A 23007-nucleotide genomic window follows, 5' to 3' on the forward strand; every position below is an offset into this window, starting at 1 on the left:
ACCAAGAAGGACAAAAAGAATCAGGAGGAATGACAGAAAGACATACATGAGACAGATCAAGACATTCTTGCATCGCTGCCTACACTTCTCTGTCAGCAAATAAACTCTGAATAAAATCTCATAAGAAACTTTCCAGACACTCTGATAGAGTAATATTACCACCTCTGTTTCACTTCTCATCATGATAGAGTGCTGTCCATGCTTTGGAATTCCTCTCAGGAGCAACATCTTTTGTTTATAATAGGCAGACCTATTGTACACTACCTGCTGTAGTGTAGAACTGCATTGATTTGCAGGGTGAGGAGTGCTTTGATACTCAAGTGTGACAAAACCAGATGTGATTGTACTAAGTCTTACCTAAGGGGTCAAAGCTGGGGTAGTCTGGGCAGTTTTGAGAGGCATAGGTTCCAGCTGGGGTTTTATCCCAGCAGAGCAAGCCATCCCAGAATCTGCTGCAGAATGAACCTATAAAAATTTTATAGATACTTTGAAGAGGTAATAACATGGGAAAATAACATTTTCATTGATGTTTAGTGATAAAAGAGTTGTACCGTGAAAACATACTATAATCAGAAATTAAAAGTTACTCCCCAGTGAAAAAAATATTGAAACTAAGTTTTTAAAATTTACTGGCTGTGTGTAGCACCTATCACTTTGCATATCCTTCTGAAGGATTCTAATGTTAGAAAAGATTGGCTGAAGTTTATATTTAACAATGTCCCTGATTATTTTATTCTGATATTAACAGTTTGAGTGGCACATTTAATGGTTTTGTGAACCTGTCACAATGCAATGCAGACTTTGCAAGAGGCAGCTATCGAAGGAAATGGAAGTTAATAACTATATTGGCACTGTATGTCATTACCTATTCGAAGAGAGTGTTTGCATAGGAGTCTTAAAGGCACATCAGAAAAGAAAAAAAAACAGCCTATTTAATTCTAAGGGTCAGAGAACGGGTGGAAAAAGGTAATAAAAATTGAAAACAGGGCTAGTTAAAAATATGGTTTATCCGATGCATTGCGATCATTGTTTGAACAATCTCTATATAAATTCTTAGACCCCAAGATAAATCTTTCACTTTGTGTGGTAATCCTCTATAATACAAGTAAATCACTTGCATATGCAACTAAATCTCACGCGAAGACGAGATCCACGGGTCTATATGTCATTGAATAATGTCTCTTGTAATACCCTTTCTGTTCTTTACAGTCAGTTGTTGATTAAAACAACAAAAGAAACATGAAATTCTAATCACACATGGATGCTATTCAGAAATGCACGTCCTCTCGTTATATGCGCTTACTGGCTGATGCCGGTAGTCTTAAACAGACAGCATGTGTTCTACATATCAATGTAAATACTTGTAAATAGTAAAAATTATGGAGGTAAACAATAAACATTTAACTAAAATATATACAGTATGCAACATAATATTCGCAATTTCAAGACATTAATTGATGGAATAGACTGAATTTGAACATTTTTCAAAAGCTAAAATGTGACCAATTTGATGAGAAACTAATGATACAAATATAATTTGTAAAATTTATATTTTTGATTTGTACCTAGAAGGGTTGCCTAGACAGTTTCTTATAATTAAGAGCATTAACTGAGAGAGAATTTCTTTCATATGTAATCAAAATGGACACTGTAACAGAAATGTACCAATATGAATCGATATCGAATCAAACTGAATTGAGAACAGATCAGAATCGAACGCTTGTGAATCATAATCAAATCAAATCGGGAAATCTGTTTCAATACCCAGCCCTAATTTAAGTTATCTTTTTTTGTACAAAAAAAAATTATTGAACATTACAACATTACAAATTATTACATGACCAATTTAAAGGTGAAGTGTGTAATTTCTGCACCACTAGCAACTCTAAACATAAACTGCAAATATAATGACTAGGACTGTCAATTAATTAAACATTTTAATCAAATTCATTACATGATGTTCCAATTAATTAATAAAATTAATTGCATATATCGATGGAAAAAAAAAAAAAAATCACTTTAAAATCATTAAAATAATTATAAATATATAATACATATTATAATTCAAATACATTACATCACATACATACAGCATATTGTGGCAGCAGACAAAGTCAAAATATTGTTTGTTTTATTTCTATATGAACATAACCCTATTATTGACCTAATCCAATCTGTGCTATTTTTATTTGTTGGTCTATGTACTCATATCAGACAGGTGCTTTTGGAGCGTCTCTGGTTATGTTGCCTCTCACAAGTTTTCAGCGCCTCTAAATGGTAAATGGTCTGCACTTATATAGCGCTTTTTTTAACCTTAGTGGTTCCAAAGCTCTTTACACTGTGACAGGGGGTTCTCCTCAACCACCTCTAATCATGAGAGATTTGTTTTTAGGATGCCATCTCAAGTTAAACGTAATAAGAAACGTCCTGGTTACTTTCGTAACCTCCGTTCCCTGATGGAGGGAACGAGACGTTGTGTCGATTTAGTGACACTAGGGGTCACACTTGGGAGCCCAAACACCTCTGCTTTTTGAAAAAAAGGCCAATGCGAATTGGCGAGTGGAATTTGCATGCCACTCCCCGAGACATACGGGTATAAAAGGAGCTGGTATGCAACCACTCATTCAGGTTTTGTGCTGAGGAGCCGATACAAGGTCCCGGCCATTTCAGTGGGTAGTTCAGTGTTGTGGCAAGAGGGACACAACGTCTCGTTCCCTCCATCAGGGAACGGAGGTTATGAAGGTAACCAGGACGTTCCCTATCTTCACTCACTCGACGTTGTGTCGATGTAGTGACACTAGGGGTCCCTATACAAAATGCCACAACTAGCTGAACTGTGTTACGTGGACTGGTGGTGCAAGACAGGCAGACCGCTGTGTGCCTCGTAGCCAGCACACCAGGCCATCACGTAACCTCCCCCAACGCTCTTATGAGTGTCGAACGGTCCTTCGGGAACAAGTCGACTGCCCAACAAATAGGGACAGGCTAGCCCAGCCGTGGCCTCTTTTCCTCTTTTTTCTCCCCAAAAAGAGTGGAATTTGTTAACCGACTGGGGGCCATAAATGTCTACGTCGGGGGGGTGTCACTCCCAAGGGGAAGACACCACAGAGACCACACCCCGCCCAGACAAGGGGGGGTATTTTGAGTGGAAATACGTCACATGGTCTTACCGAGTCTTGTCAGAATTATGTCATGTGGAGAAGTCGCATGGTAGGTCCTACCCGAGGGGGGAGGAGTTTCTACAAATATGGTGACCTGGGGCAGAGGGGCCTCTGCCCAAGGAAGACACAGTTTTCCGACAGGGAAACGATTTAGCAGAAGATATCACATGGGGTCACCTATGGGGAACCAGCACATGTGGAGCACCTACCCCAGTACAGGGCCTAATAAGCACACGTACTGGGCTGGCAGTGAGTTTCTCCGCAAACTCGTCTGCCACAGTGCTAAGGAGGAAAGTCATCCAGGGATCACAGCTTGTGAACACGACTGGGAGTCAAAAGTGCACGTCTTCACCTCAAGGGAGGGAAAAGGCGCTATGTGCAAGCGGTACACCCGGCCAGCTGTCCCGGAACTTACCTGCTCATACCTGACAATACACGGGACGAAACCGGCTCAACCCGGAAATTGTAGAACCTCGCAAAGGTGTTGGGTGTTGCCCAGCACGCTGCTCTGCAGATGTCTGCCAAAGGGGCACCACTGGTCAGGGCCCAGGAGGCCGCTACACTCCTAGTAGAGTGGGCTCGTAACCCCACTGGGGGCGGCACGTCCTGAGTGTGATATGCCATCACAATAGCGTCAATGACCCAGTGGGCGATCCTCTGTTTGGAGACAGCGCTTCCTTTCCACTGTCCACCAAAGCAGACAAAGAGCTGCTTGGAGCTTCTAAAGCTCTGCGTGCGATACAAATAGATGCGTAAAGCACGCACCGGACACAGCAACGCCAAGGCTGGGTCTGCCTCCTCCTGGGGCAGTGCTTGCAGGTTCACCACCTGATCCCTAAAAGGGGTCATGGTAACCTTGGGCAGAGCCCGGTCGGGGTCTCAGGATCACGTGAGAGTAACCCAGACCGAACTCCAGGCATGATTCTTTGACAGAGAACGCCTGCAGATCCCCTACCCTCTTGATGGAAGTGAGCGCAGTCAGGAGGGCAGTCTTCAAAGAGAGTGCCTTAAGCTCAACTGCTCACTCAACACAACCCGAGAGTGAGCTAGGATTTGCCAGTCGTCGAGATAGTTGAGGATGCGGACACCCACTTCCCTGCAAGGGCTGCTTCTGCGACCTTCGTGAAGACGCGATGGGACAAGGACAGGCAGAAGGGGAGGACCTTGTACTGGTACGCCTGGCCCTCGAAAGCAAACCGCAGGAAGGGTCTGTGTCAAGGTAAAACCGAGACGTGTATGTACGTGTCCTTTAGGTCTACCGCTGTGAACCAATCTTGATGCCGGACGCTTGCTAGAATGCGTTTTTGCATCAGCATCTTGAACGGGAGTCTGTGCAAAGCCCGGTTCAGAGTCCTCAGCGTCAGACTGGACAGCCCGCTCTCCGATGCTGCAATCGAGAGCTCATCCACTTCGCGAGCGCCGAAACCCTGAGATGAGCCGGTGGTCTCATCCCAGTGGGGCAAACGAGCTTACTGGGGAATGGGAGGTCAGTGGGGAGTTACCCGGCAGAGTGGCTCCCATTGGGGTCCCCAAATCGCCCCCAGTGCTAACCGATGCGGCCTCAAACCCGTAGGTAGAAGGACTGAGGCGAGGAGCCGCTGGGGTGGTCTTTCCACCTAACGAAGGTAAAATCGCGACCGCAACATTGCCATGGTCACGCTCTTGCAGTGAGAACCCTCCACGAACGCTGTCGGCAGCGCCCAAGCACGTAAGACCGCGATCGTGGCCATCGGAAGCGGAGAGGTAACGACCGCAACCAGGAAATACACACAAAAGGAGAGGCATCTTTAAAAAGACGCTCTCTGTTAATGCCACTCTTTTAAAAGGGAAAATATACTCTTTCAGTAGGAAGAATATACTCTTTTAGCTGCTGAAGTGCCCAGGGGCGTTCTCTGCACTTCATCAGTGGAAGAGGGGTAGAAGCCGCTGTAATGCGCCGTAAATCCAACAGCTTTTCGAGGTGAATGGATCGGCAGAGTAATTCAGCTTGCTGAACACAACCGCTCGGCTCCGAAGAGAAAATCTGAATGAGTGGTTGCATACCAGCTCCTTTTATACCCGTATGTCCAGTTGGAGTCCACTTGCCAATTCCCATTAACCTTTTTTCAAAAAGCAGAGGTGTTTGGGGCTTCCAAGAGTGAACCCTAGTGTCACTACATCGACACAACGTCGAGTGAGTGACAGATAGGGAACACTGAAAAATGCGTCTCGAAATCCCTGTATTCTGTTTTTGAGCGCAAAATCACATCATCTGTGGAAAGCTGTGCTGTCTGCTCTTGTTGGTTTGACAAAGCGTGTTGCCTGTACAGCTGGAGTGCTGATTGCCCCCTACTGCCACAAATTCGCAAAAACATGGTACATCAAGCCTAAATTGTACGAGTCGGGGGCATAATTAACTGCGTACATTTTTTAACATGTTATTTTTCATATAAATAATCACACCAAAGTAATGCATTAAATTGACAACCCTAATGACGACTAATTTCAAATTGGTTTCCCAAACACTAAGCCCACATAACATTGGGCGGACAAACATCTCCAAAAACTTACATCACATTTAAAGAATAATGTTCCAAAGATCACCTTCACTGTTGTTCCTCTAACAGCCTTTTTTAAAAGCACCATCTTGTAATTAAAATGAAAATGATTTGGAAGTTAATTACCGCCATATTCTTTTCTACCTGTTTTATTATGGGGTCCATCATGGCTCAGAAGCTCCAGACATTTATACTGAGACTGAGTCATGATCTGCCTTTCTCTCTCCATTACCATCATGACAGGCATAAGGGATAACTCTGTAGTGGGTTCTGCTTTCATCTCTGTTGTTCCAGCCACCGTTACACTCTGCAAAGTGAGATGAACTTGAGCTCAACAGAGACACATGATCACACCAGAGTACTTTACTGAAATAAACTGGTACTTTCACCAAAAATGAAAATTATTACTCAATTTTTACAACACTCTTTTTTTGAGATCTTGAGATTTGAAAAGCATAGTGGAGTATCATTTTAGCGACGAGAACTGACCATAAACATTTTGTGCTCATATTGGTATTGTGTAGATAAGAAATCCTTCAAAGAAGATTTTCTAGAAAAAGGTTAAAGGGATAAAGCTTCATACACAAAGAATGAACTGATATCAAAATTCAAAGCACATCTCTAAGCATTGTGCCGCTGTTATGAGTCATCTCATAATTCAATGGGAAGTCAAAGAGCCAATTCGAAAAGTGCTATACTTTTTCCCCTTTTAGACATCTCACAGTTATGAATTCTACATTAATTTACCACAAAGACCTTGATGGCTTTGTGGAAAGAGCTTTAGTTTGGCAGTTCCTCTCAAGCCCACCTTCTCATTATCGTCATCAGGAACATTATGTAAAAGTTTCTGTGGCAGGCTCTTCAGTGCTGTGCATCTGTCTTACCTTGAATGAATGAATGAACGTTACATTTATATAGCGCTTTTCTGACACTACACTCAAATTGCTTTACACAGTGAACAAGGGAACTCTCCTCAACCACCACCAGTGTGCAGCATCCACCTGGATGATGCGACAGTAGCCATAGTGCGCCAGTACGCTCACCACACACCAGCTATTGGTGGAGAGGAGAGAGTAGAGTGATACAGCCAATTAATGGATGGGGATTATTAGGAAGCCATGATTGATAAGGGCCAATGGGGGAAATCTGGCCAGGACACCAGGGATACACCCCTACTCTTTTCGAGAAGTGTCCTGGGATTTTTAATGACCACAGAGAGTCAGGACCTCGGTTTAACGTCTCATCCGAAGGACGGTGCCTTTTTACAGTGTAGTGTCCCCATCACTATACTGGGGCATTAGGACCTACACAGTCCACAGGGTGAGCACCCCCTGCTGGACTCCCTAATACCTCTTCCACCTCCCTAATACCTTACCTTGCATATCATAACACATTTAACAACTTGAATGTTCATCTTTGAGGTTTCTGATGTCCCATGCAGCAGTTTAGCAGCCGTACATATGATGTCACTCCAAACATTGAAGTAAATGACGTCATACATACGACCACCAGGCCACCACCCATGTCACTCAGGAAAACCATTTGTCCTTCAATGGAAATTCAATGTCAAATATAGATGACACCATGTTTCATAAATTACAGAGAACAGACATTGTGAAGAAAGCAGATTGGATGAATTTCTACACTATTCAAAATAATCAGAATCATGTTAAATTAAACAACAAATTAGTCAGTACTATCTTCAACACTATATGGCTGGATTACATGTAATATAAATGTAACTTTTTAATATCTTTTTAGAGCCGTGAAGGCCAATTCACACCCTTTGGCATGAGTACAGACCTGCTTTTACAGTTACTGTACTGTTTAGTGTGGGCATCATCCATGTCGAACTTTAATTGCATGCCATTTCCATTACACTTTTAGATGCAATGAGCTATTTTGCAAGCTCATTAATATTCTTTTAAGTCGGATTTATAAGCAGTCATGTGAAAATAGCTTCAAGGTCAGAAATAAAGTGAGAAGACTTAATGTATTAACATGCAAACAAAATTAGGGAAGAGTGGTTTTGCCTTGTTTGCAATTGCTTTACAGTCTTTTGTGGTGTTCCTATATTGTTGCATGCAGAGGGCTTCATATGCTCCCATGTCATTCTGACACAGTGCCAGCTGCTCTGACTATTCCAGCAGTGATGGAGCTCTGGTGAGCCACTATTTCATGGCTGAAGAGTTCTTTGGGTTTCAGGTCACCTCCGCTTGTACTGTAATTACCAAACTGGAGCAATTAGTGAGTAATGGACTTTACTGTGGGGGAATGGTGGGGGGGGGGGGGGGGGGGGGATCATCAAACCACAATTTACAAAAAACAAAGACATCTTTGGGGCCCTATAAAAGCTAATGTCAAGGGGAAAATTGTAGCCATTTCGAGTTCAAATGGGTTAAATGTCAAATTCTACACTGATTTAGAGATGATTTCACAATGAATTTACATAAATGTGATGTTACTGTTCATACTCACCGAAACAAATGATGTCAAAAGCCATAGGACCCCTTGCCAACCCATGCTCTCAGATCTTGACTTTATCTGTAAACACAAAACCGTAAAGACCTGTCTGAGTATCCAATGGACTGAGAATGCAAACAAAGTAGATATAGGAGTAAGATATATCAAGGCCAGATTATACCTCTGACGCTGACTGTTTACCAACATCATTGGCATGTCAAAACAGCTTTCATTAATCCTGACTGCCACGTAACAGTTTATATACAAAATTGTAGGTCAATCGAAATTGCGCAGATCGACCAAAGTCTGCCAACTTTCCAATAAACACTGTGTAATATTGCTGTTATCAGCCTCAGAGGAAAAGCTCTCAGGAGCCTATGCAGATATTTTACCTCTGCTCTACTGTATTGACACATTTCTGACTGAAAAATTGCTATCACAACATGTTTATTTTAGTTTTAAATTTAATTTAGTTTATATTTAACATTTATTTTTGGGGGGCCTGGGTAGCTCAGCAAGCAAAGACTCTGACTACCACCCCTGGAGTCGCAAGTTCAAATCCAGGGCGTGCTGAGTGACTAATTGGCCTGGTTGCTAAGGTGGGTAGAGTCACGTGGGTTACCTTCCTCGTGGTCGCTATAGGGTCGTTCTCGCTCTCGTTGGGGCACATGGTGAGTTGTGCGTGGATGCTGCAGTGAATGGCATGAGCCTCCACACATGCTAGGTCTCCACGGAAACTCGCTCAGCATGCCACGTGATAAGATGCATGGAATGACTGTCTCAGAATCGGAAGCAACTGAGATTCGTCTTCCACCACCCGGATTGAGGCGTCACTTTTTTTTTTTTATTTGTCCTTTCAATTAGGTTTTGTTTCATTAGGGTTAGACTTAGGGTTAGGGTATGGTTATTTTTTTTTATTTTTTTTTTCTATTTTCAGATTTGTTTATTTATTTATTTAATAGCAGTTATTATTAACAATAGTTAATATCTGAGTCATGAAAACATATTTTAGTTTCAGTTTTTCTAATGTTATTTTTATTTAACAATGAAAATGTTATCATTTACTTTTCATTTTAGTTTTCGTTAATGATAACAGCACTGTATCACAATGTATGGAAGTGTGAGAGATAGGGAAAAACATTTCAGACCATTTATCATTCTGTTGTCTGCACAACACATGTTGCGTTATTTTAGATCAATAGCTAGGACAGTAATTAGCATTCCCAGCCCTTTTCTTTTCTCATACCATGTAAATTGTCTCGGTTACTGAATTAATCTTGGTTCCCTGAAAGGAGGGAATGAGATGTTGTGTCAGCAGCTGATGCTGTGGGAGTTCCTCCTAGGGGCAGTGACCTTTAAACCCTATACCATCAACCAATTTTGTTTGGCTGGTGAAGCTTGGCACTCCGACCTATGCTTGCGGGTCAAGCCCACCATTCTCTGAAGCTGCCGCAATGGCAGGGTTCTCCCCAGCTTGAACCTTGTCGTTTAAGAGAATGGACTGAATGCATTCGCCGGTCAGGTATGCTGACATGGCTACCGCGTATGGCTACCAAGTATCATTGCTGGGAAGGAAAATTGCTGACTGGGCACCAACACACTCTTTGTCCAGTTGAGCCTGAAGCCCAACTGTTTTAAATGTGCAAGCAACAGATCTCTGTGCTTGCTAGCAGCAGCCAATCATTGAGGTAATTTAATACACAAGCGCCACTCAGCTTCAGCGGAGCGAGCGCCACATTGACACATTTCGTGAATGTGCAAAGAGCTAGGAAAATCTGGAATCGTTCGACAAATGTGACAGAACCATACGCATCGATCATAGGGCACAGATCATCACAGGCGAACCGAAACAGGCGAAGACACTGTGTATGAAGGAGCATGTGGTCCCTCCTTCATGTGGTCTCTCGGGAGGCACAGAAGGAGCAAAACAGTAGGGAGGGGAACTGGCTTCAACTTTCTCAATAAAAGTGGACCCCACAAGCACTGCTTCAGCATGAGGTCATCAGACAAAGGTATATATCGCTCATGAGGTCAAAAGCCTTTGTGAAAAATTCCTGTCTTTAAAAAGACGTTTCAGCAAATGGCTCTTTAAGTACATTTAATACATTCATAAGAAACACAATGTAAACAAACTTGCAAACACGGAAGTGTTTTAAGGATATGCTTTATTTGCTGGAGCACGCAGGGGAAAGAAGTACTACTCGCTGACCAGGTGCAGATTAGAACAGCGAAGCATTGGTTTAAGGTTCCAGAGCATGAGAGATGTCTACGCGACCCTGAGAGGAGAAAATTCTGATGGTGTGGTGCTGGGCTCCTGCTTATATGCCCATGATGACACAAACATAAGGTGGAGGCCAAATGACACGAGCCAGTGGTATAGGGTTTCAAAGTCACTGCCCCAAGGAGGAGCTCCCACAGCGTCAGCTACTGACACAGCGTCGAAGTAACCGACTTGAAAGGGAACTGGTAATGCCAGCCACTCTCCTGTGTAACTGCCTTCTTGTGTAACTGTTTGCTCTCAACACCTCTCTTCAGATCACAATGGGGTATCCTTCTGATAGACAGATAGAAAGACACCAGGAATAGCTAATAAACCTCTGTATCCACTCAACTGTGTTGACATTACATCATATGAACTGTAGCCAAGACTCCACAGGCTGCCTTGATATGTGTGTGTGTTTGTGTGTGTGTGTGTGTGTGGTTTAAGGGCTTATTTATTGAGGTGCAGGGTGTGTGTACTGCCTTAGGCCTCTCACAATGTTCAGTCACTACACATTTCACATACAGAGAAGAAATATCTTCTTGTGGCTCAATATTATTATTATTTCCTAAGAAACCAGCAGATTGATGACTCCAACATTACTTCGGCAAACTGGCATTAAAGATCTGGTATTAAAAAAAAAAATGAATGTTAATAACTAAAACAGATTATTCATGAAAGCTTTTTGAAGGATGCATGAAGGATGCAAACTGGCTCTCCTTTACTCCCTTAAAAGCTTTCACAAATATTAATAATGTTTGTTTTGAGAAATGACTACTACTCATTTTTTTTGTTTGTTATTGAAACTTTTTAATCCTTCAATGACTGCAAAATCCTCTCTGCTGTGCTTTGTGGCATTTTCAAACTTCCTTTAAGCCTAAGAAAGGATTGCTTGGCGATAAACCAATTAATATTCTATATATCAAGGATGATTACTTAATAACCGATCCACATTACTTAATCTGATTTATCCTCCCATAATTCCTTTTAACTTTACTGTTAGAGTTTCTTATCCCAAATGTGGAGTGACAAAAATCGTCATTCAAACAAAACAAAATTAAAAGTGGTGCAGCAAGGAAAGCGCTTTTGAAATATGACCATGTCTCTGTATCAATTCCTCTAGACCCTCCCCTGGGATTGTTACTACAAAAAAACTCTACAAACAAGATAGATTTTGGGGGAAGACAAATGACAGTTTGGTTTGCATCAATACCATTTCCCATTTACAAAAATAAGGCATAAGTGAAATGTGAGCCTTTACAGTCAACCGTGATAGAGCACCTGATTGTCACAAAAGCACAAAGGCATGATAGCGTGGTGTTATTGTGAAATACTGCCATGATACATTAGCCAGATCTTTCAAATCCAACGGCAATCAAAGGCTATCTTCTTCAGCAATATTTTCTCACTGTAATATTGAGCTTCCCTGAGTGTCATTTGCAAACTCAAAATTTGACCTCGCACTATGCATTAAGTAAAAAATATTCAGCCTTCTGAAATATAGCTGAAACACATGGATGCTATACAATTAATTCTGCCCACTTAGTTGAGGGTATTTTATTATATGAGAAGCACTAGATTCTGAATCATTAACCCAGCTAATTTTGTCAGTGAGCAAGGTACCCCTGTACAGCAATAAGCCATTAGCTGCCTTTAATAGGTGTGGTATTTAAACAGCTCCGAAATGGACTGGAATGATGTCAAATAAGAGGACAGGAAAATGCACTCAGAGAGATATCCATAATTCAGACACCACTTAAAATGCTGTATCACGGCGGTGTGCTCATCTCTTCCCAGATTAGACATCAGATTAGACCCTAAAGGGGTCGGCAAACTTTTTGACATGGAGTGCCATTTTTTATTTTCCTGGTGCCCCCCCAAATAACAAAAACAAAACAAAAAATCATGCGCATGTATGTGATTGTATCCGAAATTTGAGTCCACTTGTGAAAATGTTTCTATTTTACATTTAATTCTAATTTAATTGTTTATTTTTTCATTACAAATGATATTATCAGCATAACAGTTTAAGTTAAATTTTTGCAAAACCTGATGATGATGATGATATAATCATGATCCTGCATGTGAATTTTCACAGAGCATCTTGTGAAAGAGCTTTAATGAAAGAAAACCTGTCCTTTTGAACAAAATTAGTTAACACAGTTAATGTCACAAATATGTTTATTTGATTTCTGATTACGAAATTGTGTGGAATCTTACATATTTCTTATATTATGTCATACGTTTTTCAAAATTATGCAGAGGGGTAATCACTAGAGGAGCAGGCTATTTTATTTATATGAAGTTTTTCACACCTGCATTTCAATCTACATCTTGATGTAATCCTTCCACATGATCATGCAGCATTTTTATCAGCTGAACACTATTAAAGTGCGATGAGACTCGCACTGTGTGTGCAAGCCATTTGTACATCGCAAGCCGATCAACTATTTAGCCCTTTTCGGTGAATCGGACCAGAAAAATCCTATATTATAAAATATTAATTTCTATTTTGAATAGACTCTGATTTTTGAACCATACGATGTGGGTTTATGTTTTCTCTTTTAATCTTTTAATGTAATTTTGAGTGTGACTATGGTTTAAGGAGAGTGTACCTGTATGCTGGGTTGGAAATCTCAAGGATTAATAGTGGTGTTTTCCTTATTACATGACGTGTTGTTCTGAAAGCAAAAAGAAACAAATGAAATACGAACTGTAGGCTGTCCAAAGCAAAGCGGGCGCGTTTACTCAAGCAATTAACAGAAAGTGAAGCACTGCCGGCTCGTGATGCGTGAATAAGTCAAGTCATTGTACTCCAACTTTAAGCATGAAAAGCAACCACGTCAGATTTCCAAACAAACAAAGTTGTGCTGATCATGTTGAAAATCACTAATCAGTGCTAGCATGAGTATTTCTATTATATTTAAAGGCCACTTTGCATATATTGGAGGTTACTGTGGCATCTGTGTCATCTTTATCAAAGTACATTTGAGCCACTTTCCTCAACGCCCACTGGAAAGCTTCAGAAGCATAGGATAGCAGGGGAAGTCATTTATATTTATAAGTAAAGTGATAACTGATTGGATGATTCAGTAATATTCATCAAGAATGTGCAACCTTATTGGTCATTGAAACTATAACCCAACCCCTAAACCTAACCCTAACAAATCAAGTAGCACTTTTTCCTTCATTTCTGAAATCCGCCACCCGCTGTGTTTCCTACAGACACGTTTTGTAAATAACGTGGGAAGCGACTAATCGACTTCAGGCTGACAGTGTCGCATATATTAGTTATCGTTGACTAGTCAACTAGTCTATGTAACCCCTTAACAGACACTTGTGTGGTGTATTTATTATTCTTGTGGTTTTCCTGTTTCAGTTCGGATGTAAGCGAGAACTCTGGGGAAGAACTGACCTGTACAGTTGGTTTTTGAGAAGATTCAAGTTAAGTCATGTTTAGTGAACATCCCGATATGCAATCTCCCAATTCTGCCTCTTGTATGTCTTTCCACTAGGTCCCAAAATAAATAAAAAAATCTACTTTTATAATACAAAATCATATTCTTAACAAGTATTTTGTCTTTTTTCCATACACAATATCGAAACATACTTTAAACAAGGTCAATTCACCTGATAAACAACACTGCGTAAGATATTAAGGCTTGTTGTCAGAGAGCAAATTCCAATCGAAAGTGATCAATCCTATGTACTACTCACTTCAAAAGACAGAGCTCTTGATGTGGGCACTCTGAAGGAAGCATGGCATTACTGTATGAATGTACCTTTCGCTAACAGTCTTGTGAAAGGGCCATTGTTGAAAAAATAATTTTTTGACACTTTTAGTGGCGTCCCCTTCACACAGTGTCCTTTAAGGATGCAAAAATGCCATTTTGAAAACATCCATAGAATGTATCTTGAAAATATGTATGTTTTGTCTTGTGGCACTGGCAAATATTTCACATGTTTGAAGTGTAAACAAGTGAAAAGCAAGTGAGAAATCTACCAGTACCACAAGATAAGAAGAATTTATTTTAATTTATGTATGTTAAGATATTTTTTTGGAAAACAAGACCAAAATACTGATTAAGAATTTTCTTTTTTTCAGTGTAATAATAATAATACATATTTCTGTAATTTTCAAATACAATGTTGAATGACATTACACATCCAGACTAAACATCCATTCCAGTGTGATTTTGAGACAAAACAGTGTCATCACTTCTCAGCCAGCACAGCACTTTGCACTAAAAATGTCTGCAAGTAATTCACACTCTGTCAGAGAGATGCAACTGAATGGCATGTGATGGCAGACGATCAACATTATATGAGACGGCTATGGTCTATGAGACCTTGTCCTCTGCTTCCCTCAGGATAGAAGACTGTTAAGAAAATGCCTCTATCCATCTTTATATTCTATCTGCATCCTGCACAATATAGCCTACCTCTTTACCTAGCTGGGTTGATGCATTTGGTTTCCCACGTGTACTGTATATTGAGCTGCAATTATTTTGCTGTAACCACTATCATCAAACAGACCCTGTCATGTCCTTGCATCCACCCGATTTAACCTCCATCTGCATATGTGTGGTTTCACTGAAGGGAAGCCACGTACCTCTTCTGATTCATGAATATATACTTATATATATATATTATATCCACTCCAAATCGAGCCCTTTGTTGTGACAAGGTGTGTTAGCACTTAATCCATCTTGGCCATCGAGACTGGAGCCAGCCAAGTGCCACATGTGCTCCAGATGTTCTAGACAAAAACCTGACAGCATGAGCTTGCAGACTCCAGATAGTTGTGAGTAGATTGCTGGCAATGACATTAAAATAGAATAAATGAAAATGGAGAGACATAAACACAGCAAAAAAAAAAAAAAAAATCATATTCTTAATCTGTATTTTTATCTTTGAAACAAGATAAATTCACTTAAGAAGCAAAATATTGTTTAATAAGACTTGTTTTCAGAGAATATATATTGAATTGTTCTTGAAAGTTCACCCAAAAATTTAATTTTTCTTGTTGTTTATTCACCATACTAAACCTGTATGACTTTCTTTCTTCTGTGGAGCACAAAAGGAGATTTTCAGCAGAAGGTTAGGGACTGACAGCCTTGGTCACCATTCACTTTCATTGTATGGGAAAAAGATGCAATGAAAGTGAATGGTGACTGAGGCTAACAGTATGCCTAACATTTACTTCTTCTACAAAAGAAAGAAAGTCATTAGTTGATTTGGAACAACATGATGACACAATTAAATTTTTTTGGTGAACTATCCCTGTAAGGAAGTTTTTTTATTTAGTACCCCTTTGGCAAATTATTCTTTCTTGATTTAAGCATAAACCTCACACAATTGTGTTAGATTTATGCTAAATTGGCCATGAGGTAAGAAAAATAAACTTACCTCAAGATATAATCTCTGAAAACAAATTATAAAAATTTTTGCAGTAAGATTGTCAGCTCTTCAATGCAAAATGGCTTCTATTTATGGCCATAGTTTCCCTTCTGCGAGATACACAACACACCACTGACTAAAACGGAACAAAGCACAGCCACTGCTTTGATGATGGATCTATAATCTTTTTGGCCTTTGGTGAGTCAAATAGAGTTCAAAGAAAAATTGCAGAGTCTTTGCAGCCGCTGTCTATCTCAGCCATAAGTCTCTCAATCATTCACAACTGAAAATTGGATTTGTACATTATTTTGCTCAGTATAGGTTGTAAAGATTGTACTACTAAATGCAATTATAAAACTCTGCCTTCAGTCTCTCATGCAATAATGTTTCCTCTGGGGATCTAAAGGTTTATAGGATCAATAAATACACAATATTGATCTAAATCTATAAATGTGTGCTTTCTTTAGTCTATTTTAAAAAGTGAACCATCTAGAACAATGTTTCTCAAAAGGTGGGTCACAACCAAACAAAGGACTGCAGGTCTGTTCTGACAGAGTTGATGACAGTAGGAAAAATTAAAGCTAAATGCAAATAATAAAATGTAACTAACCATATAATCATGCATAGCCCCGTGCGACCCCCTCGTACACATGCGTGGACATTGTATTTTGGCTTTGCTATATGCAGCACATAATTTCATTTCATTTAAACTGACTGATCTCAGTTCAGGAGACTCTGGGCTGTCAGTAAAGGGTTTAACTTTTGTTGTCTGGAGTCATGTTACAAAACAACATGGTGCCAATCACAGCGGAGTTTGTCTTTGGGAGAAATGCCAACAAAACTACATCTGGTAAGAAATCTAATTAAGTTGTTACATTGAAACCTGCTTGAGTCAAAAGAATAGAGTCAATAGTTTCATCTAATAATTGTTTTTTTTTTTTTTTTTTAAATGTGAGCGATTTATTGTGAAATGCCAAGCTACCAAACACAATGTACACTTATGTGTACAACAGCACAAGGTTTTCATTAGAAATCCAGTATTTACTGTACATTCACACATTGCTTTCAGAGGATTTAGGTGGCGTTAGAATGAAAATAAGGTGCATTTCAAACTGTTCTGAGACCAGTGCAGACAGACAGCACACTGGAGGTTAAGACATTCACTAAATAGGGATCAAGGGAGCATCCTATAGCTTTCTTATGAAGCCAAGTACATTCAATCCAAACATCCAATCAAAAGTTCAGTTTAAGGCTGTAAATGATGTTTGGACCACACAATATGGTTGGCAGACATGGGAAAATGGTAATCAGTACTTAGATTCAGAATTTATAATGTATAATTGTATTTGAACGTGGTTGGCAGTGATTGAACAATGCTGGCCATTACAGAATTAATTATGCTAATTTCTGATTGGTAAAATGCTTTAGTACTGGCTATCACTTTTGTTTGTTTGTCAGTGCAAAGAGAGAACATTGAGATTTTGTTGCCAAAGTAGAAAAATCTATATATTTTTTAACATAAGTCAAATCAAGTCAAATAATTTTTATTTATATATTTTTTTTTTTTTTTTGTGCTTTTCCCAAAACATATTTCAAAGCTGCTTTACAGAAAATCAACTGTGATGACTGTAACTCAAAAACATGAATAACCAACACTCCTAGAAACATAATAAACAATTTGATTAAAAATATCTGACTTTCTACAGCTTGGTTTTATTTAAAATGGAAAACTATTTGGTAACTAATGCTTTTATTTTGTGAATTATTGGCTACAGATTTTAATATTCTTTTTGTAATTATTTTTCTTTAATATTATATTAATACAATCAATATTAAATGAGTCAATATAAAATCAATGTTTGATTCTAAGCACATTTTGTTAACTGCTGTATGATAAACTATTGTGTTACTATGTTTGGTTACCACTTCATTTAAATGTAAAAATCTAGGTCCTGAAGCAAAACCAGTTGAGACCCACTGTTCTAAAATGAACATCTGTTACATTACATAGTTTCAACTGCACATCTATCCATATATGACAGTGTCTATGTTATGGTGCGCATGGTGAATGAATGCATGTCTCCTATTTTTTTTGTTCTCTTCCCCAATATGCTCAGAACAGCTAAATCTTATATCTCATCATTGTAATGACGTAAAGTTACAGCCTATACATTAGAATTAACCTTAGAATGACTACTGTTTTTGGAGAGTGTGCACTGTGTTGAGGTTTGAGAGAGTGAAAAGATTAAGATTGAGTCTAGCAGATAGACCAGCAATACGGGAGGTGCAAGTATGAGCACACATCATTGACTTAATCTCCAACTAAATGGGAAACATGGCAGCACCCTCCTCTTCAATACATGTCATTTGACCTTCCTCAGAGAGCCCTTGATTCTTATCACAGTGGCCTGGACCTCTCTGTTCACACCAGTAATCAACAGCACCATAGAGAACAGACAATGCTATGAAGTTGCTGCTGCTACTCCACCCAAATGCCAGGCTCTGTCAAGAGGAGAAAATAAGAGTGGGCATGGAGCACTGTTGCAGCAACAGGCTGAATTTCAAGGCTTTCATTCGTGATGGCTGTAACAGGTAAAGGACGGGCAAGGAGGAGGCAGGAACCGGCTGGACAATCAACATAAATTTTTAATGCATAAATGAACTTAAACAGTGAACTTAAACAAACATAAACAGACACACATGCAACACGGCCACGTGCGTCTCTCTATCTCTCTCGAACTGGCGTCTCCAGCTGCCCCTTATCTTGCTTTCCTGCTGATCAGCTGATTCAGCAACGGCCATGCTCCATCACGGCCCGGCCATGCCCTCCTCCTCATCACACTCCCCCCCCGCCCGATTCAAGCCGGGGTACCACCGGTCTGACTAACTCCCCCCATCTCTGGAAGGGAGACACTGCCCTTCCGGCCGTTCTGTCAGTCGGTGGTCCACCCTGCCTGCTGCAAACCTGGGGGAGAAACGAGGGGTGGCATGGGGAGAGTGAAAGGGCGAGTAGAGTCACACAGAGAGAGAGAGGCGAGAGAGAAGAACTTGCTCGCCAGCTCCCGGACGGGCAAGGAGGAGGCGGGAACAGGCTGAACAATCAACATAAACTTTTAATGCATAAATTAACTTAAACAAACATAAACAGACACACATGCAATGTGGCCGCGTGCGTCTCTCTCTCTCTCTCTCTCTCTCTCTCTCTCTCTCTCTCTCTCTCTCTCTCTCTCTTGAACCGGCGTCTCCGTCTGCCCCTTATCTGCTGATTCAGCGCCGATCACGCTCCATCATGGCCCGGCCACGCCCTCTTCCTCGTCACAATGGCATTCTGTGAGCACATGCATTTTGCTCTCCTTTAGAAAACAAGGGAATGGGCTTGCCTCTGGTATTATTAAACTCCTTTTAACTTTCTTAGAGCGCTGTTTCATGCAGAGGCATGGATTCTCAAAACAACATTTCCTATCTCATAGGGCAAAAAAAAATAAAAAATTAGGGTGTGGTTATTTCCAATCAGCCCTATAGGGCTCCTCTTGGTGCCTTTCAGTATTATGCAGTTCAACATATAATTTTCTCCTGAGAATGTGAAATTGAGAATGTGGATATGAAGGTAAAATCCAAAATCATAAAACACATAGTTTCAAATCTAAATTCTGATTAGATGTGCCTTGTTCGAAGCTGTTGTAAAATGACTGTAAACACACACCTGTGACCGCAAATTCTATATTAACCCTTAAACGCATACCTTGGGTCTTTAGAGACACAGGACCTCATCTTACCCCCTGTACCTCATCCATTTTTTGGAGTTGTGACCACAGCTCTTTAGTATTCCTTAATCTATCTCTTATAAATTGTTACAATAAAAAAGAAATAATTATATATTTTTATAATGGTTTAAGTACCAAAAGTGTATAGGGTCATTAGAGATCCTAGGTATGTAATAGTGCCATTTTTTTTTTTTTTTTTTTTTTTGCACTTCCATAAATTATATTTTTTTATTATTATTTTATATTTACTATCACAGGATATCTATTTCTTTGTTTATTACCAGATAAATTAGTACTATTTTCCTACAAATAAATACTATATCAAGTTTATATTCTGTGCAACAATGGTGAATTATCTGTATCCCATATGCGTTTACATTAAATATTATAGGCCTTTATGTTATTTCTTACTCAAGGTGGCACTGTTATTTCAGTGACTGACTTGGTTTACATTTGACATTACTATTTGATAAAGAAACACCATCAAAAAAAAACTATAGCAGGTACAACACGTGAACAGTATGATATTGACTATTGTCATTTGGGGGTACTACTGAAATTATATAAGTTGTGCATTGATTTAGACTCAATAAGTGCCTGAGAAAATACTTATGTGTAGCTTATGTTTATCTTATGTGCAGAGCATGTTATTTGCATCTCAATATGTGTTTGACAGCCAGCTATGTCCCAGGAAATTTCAGTGTGAAAGTAATAAATACTGTTCTTGATTTGTCCTGATTTGGTGCATTATCACTTTGATATATAAAAAAATACAAAATATACATCAAAATATAAGTTATTTTATTATTTTCTAATTGTGGAAAACATACTTTCAATGTTTAATTAACACTATTTTTTGTCTTTTAACATATTGCTATTTGCTGCCATTTTATAAAAGCATAAGCAACACAAGTACATGTATTACAGTGATTGTAAAATATTTTGCAATATTTATGAAGACAGGTTTCCAAAACATTTACATAATGCAAAAGCTACAAGCTACATTAGTAGTACTTGCAGTAGTTTTCCACTCAACTGGTATAGAGGCTAAGCATTCTGGAATATTATACTATATATTTTAATTCTAATACCCAGTAAGTTTTGAAATATATACAAATATGATCAGTTTATTTCTCAAACATTATATATAAACCAGGACTGACACCAGGACACCTGTGCTCATTTATTCTGACCTAAGTCCATGTATAATAATTGTAATCAGCCATTTTTGACCCTCGCTGTAAATTAAGCTGACCTATATATTTTTATGTTTTCCCCATATGTCATATATGGAGTAATGCATCCCTGTCTGAAAAGCAGCGCAAACAAATGAGAATTAAAATTTATTTTAATCTATGATCTGAGTGGAATAACCTCACATTTTTGACAGTTTTATTATTTTCACTGACCTTTAATTATTTCCATTTCGTATTTCCTATTCTCTACAGATTTTTGCATAGATATGCAAACGAGTGTTTAAGCCACAGAAGGAAAAACAAATGCCACTTTATCTGGAACATCCCAATCTGTTTATGCCAGATTTTTATCATTCCTTTAATTTTACTCTAATTTTACATTTCAACTGTCAAGAAAAACCCTTCATCTTTTTGTTTCCAGAGGTAGACAGAGAGAGGGTAGATTTTTAATGCCACCTTGAGTCATTCATAACACTGTTTTCTGATTTTGCTTCAAAATCAGAAAAACGCGTACAGAGCACAAGAAAGACAAGCTATACGTTTATTACTGAGAAGGTCAAACATGCGTTCTTTAATAGCTTTTGAAACAGCACAGACTCTTTTGGCTACAGGTGCTTAAACTAACTGCAAGATATATAGAAATATGGAACATGTGTAATATGGCTAAATGCTCCCCAGTCCACTCAAGCAGTCCAGTTGATGGCAATGTAAACTGAGTAGGCATGATGGGGCTTAAAAGACACTGTTGTGAAAGCACTGGCTGAATAAAGAACTTTTTTGTGTATACAGGAACGAAAAACTAAACTAATCCCAATACTAAATCTGTACAGAAGCATATGAAGTTAAAATTGGCAATGGAGAGTTTTTAGGTTAATGGAACAAATATTAGCTCTATAAATCAGACAACAGGGCAAAAAATGGCTAAGCTATTCCAAATTTCACACTCTTTTCCTACTTATTTTCCAAGCCTGGAAAATCATTGCATGCAATGAGATGAACATTCTTAGCTTCTCAGGCTAAATTTTACATTTCGCAATTTATATTCAACATTGAACCACCTCAAGATTTAAATCTAAGTAATGTACAATTACTGCACAAATTTAAGTCTAACACAGGCCTAATCTTGTTTGTGAGTTCTCATTAAATGTCATGAAGGAAAAGTGAACATACTGTAGATGCAAAAAAATGCAATTTCTTATGCAAATTTCTAGGAGGCTTTCAGGCGTGCATTTTACAGATACGAATTGGATCTGTTGGCAGTAGTCCATAGGAACTGAATATTCATTATTCCACTGCTCTGGCTTGTGTCAATCAATTCACAGCATTTATTTTGATCACTAAATTAATCAGAGCAGGCAATGCAAATTCTTAATTCTTTTCCTGGGAATTTATATCTAGCTAAACAAAAAAGGAAAATCAAATCCCTCATTTAGCAGTTGTAAAAGAGAAGTGCTGAAAGAGAAGCTTCTTTGCTTCATGCAACATTGAGAGACCTTAAATGTGACCATTTTTACCAGACAAATAATCCCTTCCTTCAGAACGTTAATAAAATATCAGTCCTTACAAACTCAGTGTCACAGTCTGTCTCCCTCATTCTCTTAAAGGACTCTTATTTTGAAGTTTTCCCCTGGACTCCATTTCCCAGGATTCACTGCCCTAATCACTCCTATCAGTTCATCATCATCTGCACCTGCCTTCTATTCTCTCCTTTGTTTCTCAGTGTATAAATACCCTCTAGTTTTGTTAAGTCATTGTCAGTCCTCGAAGTGTTATGTTGTGAAGTGTCATGGTTTTGTATTGTTAGCCTTATAGTTTGTTTTCCACTCCAATGTTTATAATTAAAAGATTAAAATGAATCTACTCCTGCATTTCCTCTTCCTCTCCAAGACACCAACGTTACACTCAGCATGCGTTATTTCCTTGATCTATATAATTTATATGATTTTAATGCATTCGGCCCTTAAAGAAAACGGACAGAGGGCGAAGTAGGCAACTTTTTCCTCAGCAAAATACCATTCAAAAAGTCATCCTTGTTCCATACTATGCAGTTCAGGTTATTTTTAGAATATGACTAAAGCACTTATGTTATTTATTTTTTGTTAGTTAGCTATCCATCTATCTATCTAGGGTGAGTTTCCCAAAAGCATCGTTAGCCAACTATGGTCACAAGTTCCATCGTTACCAACATACTTCAATGATTTGGTGTTTTGTGAAACCGTAGTTCCA

The 23007-nt window shown here is 39.1% G+C and overlaps 1 protein-coding gene across 4 annotated transcripts in view; it reads right to left on the minus strand.

Moving 5' to 3' along the window:
- Positions 1-23007, minus strand: part of LOC127425295 (calcitonin gene-related peptide type 1 receptor-like) — a 100417-nt gene that overhangs the window by 56652 nt on the left and 20758 nt on the right. For 2 of the 4 annotated variants that reach the window (XM_051671094.1, XM_051671093.1), the window contains exons 2-4: positions 8177-8242; positions 5843-6005; positions 358-465 (exon numbers count right to left, since the gene is read on the minus strand). In XM_051671094.1, coding sequence (XP_051527054.1) covers positions 358-465; positions 5843-6005; positions 8177-8221 — 316 coding nt within the window. In that variant the 5' untranslated portion in view covers positions 8222-8242. Of the gene's footprint in view, positions 1-357; positions 466-5842; positions 6006-8176; positions 8398-23007 lie in introns of those variants that run through there. The other 2 variants (XM_051671092.1, XM_051671095.1) reach the window with 2 other exon arrangements.

The sequence above is a fragment of the Myxocyprinus asiaticus genome, chromosome 34, assembly GCF_019703515.2.
Source record: "Myxocyprinus asiaticus isolate MX2 ecotype Aquarium Trade chromosome 34, UBuf_Myxa_2, whole genome shotgun sequence".
NCBI classification, from domain to species: Eukaryota; Metazoa; Chordata; class Actinopteri; order Cypriniformes; family Catostomidae; genus Myxocyprinus; species Myxocyprinus asiaticus.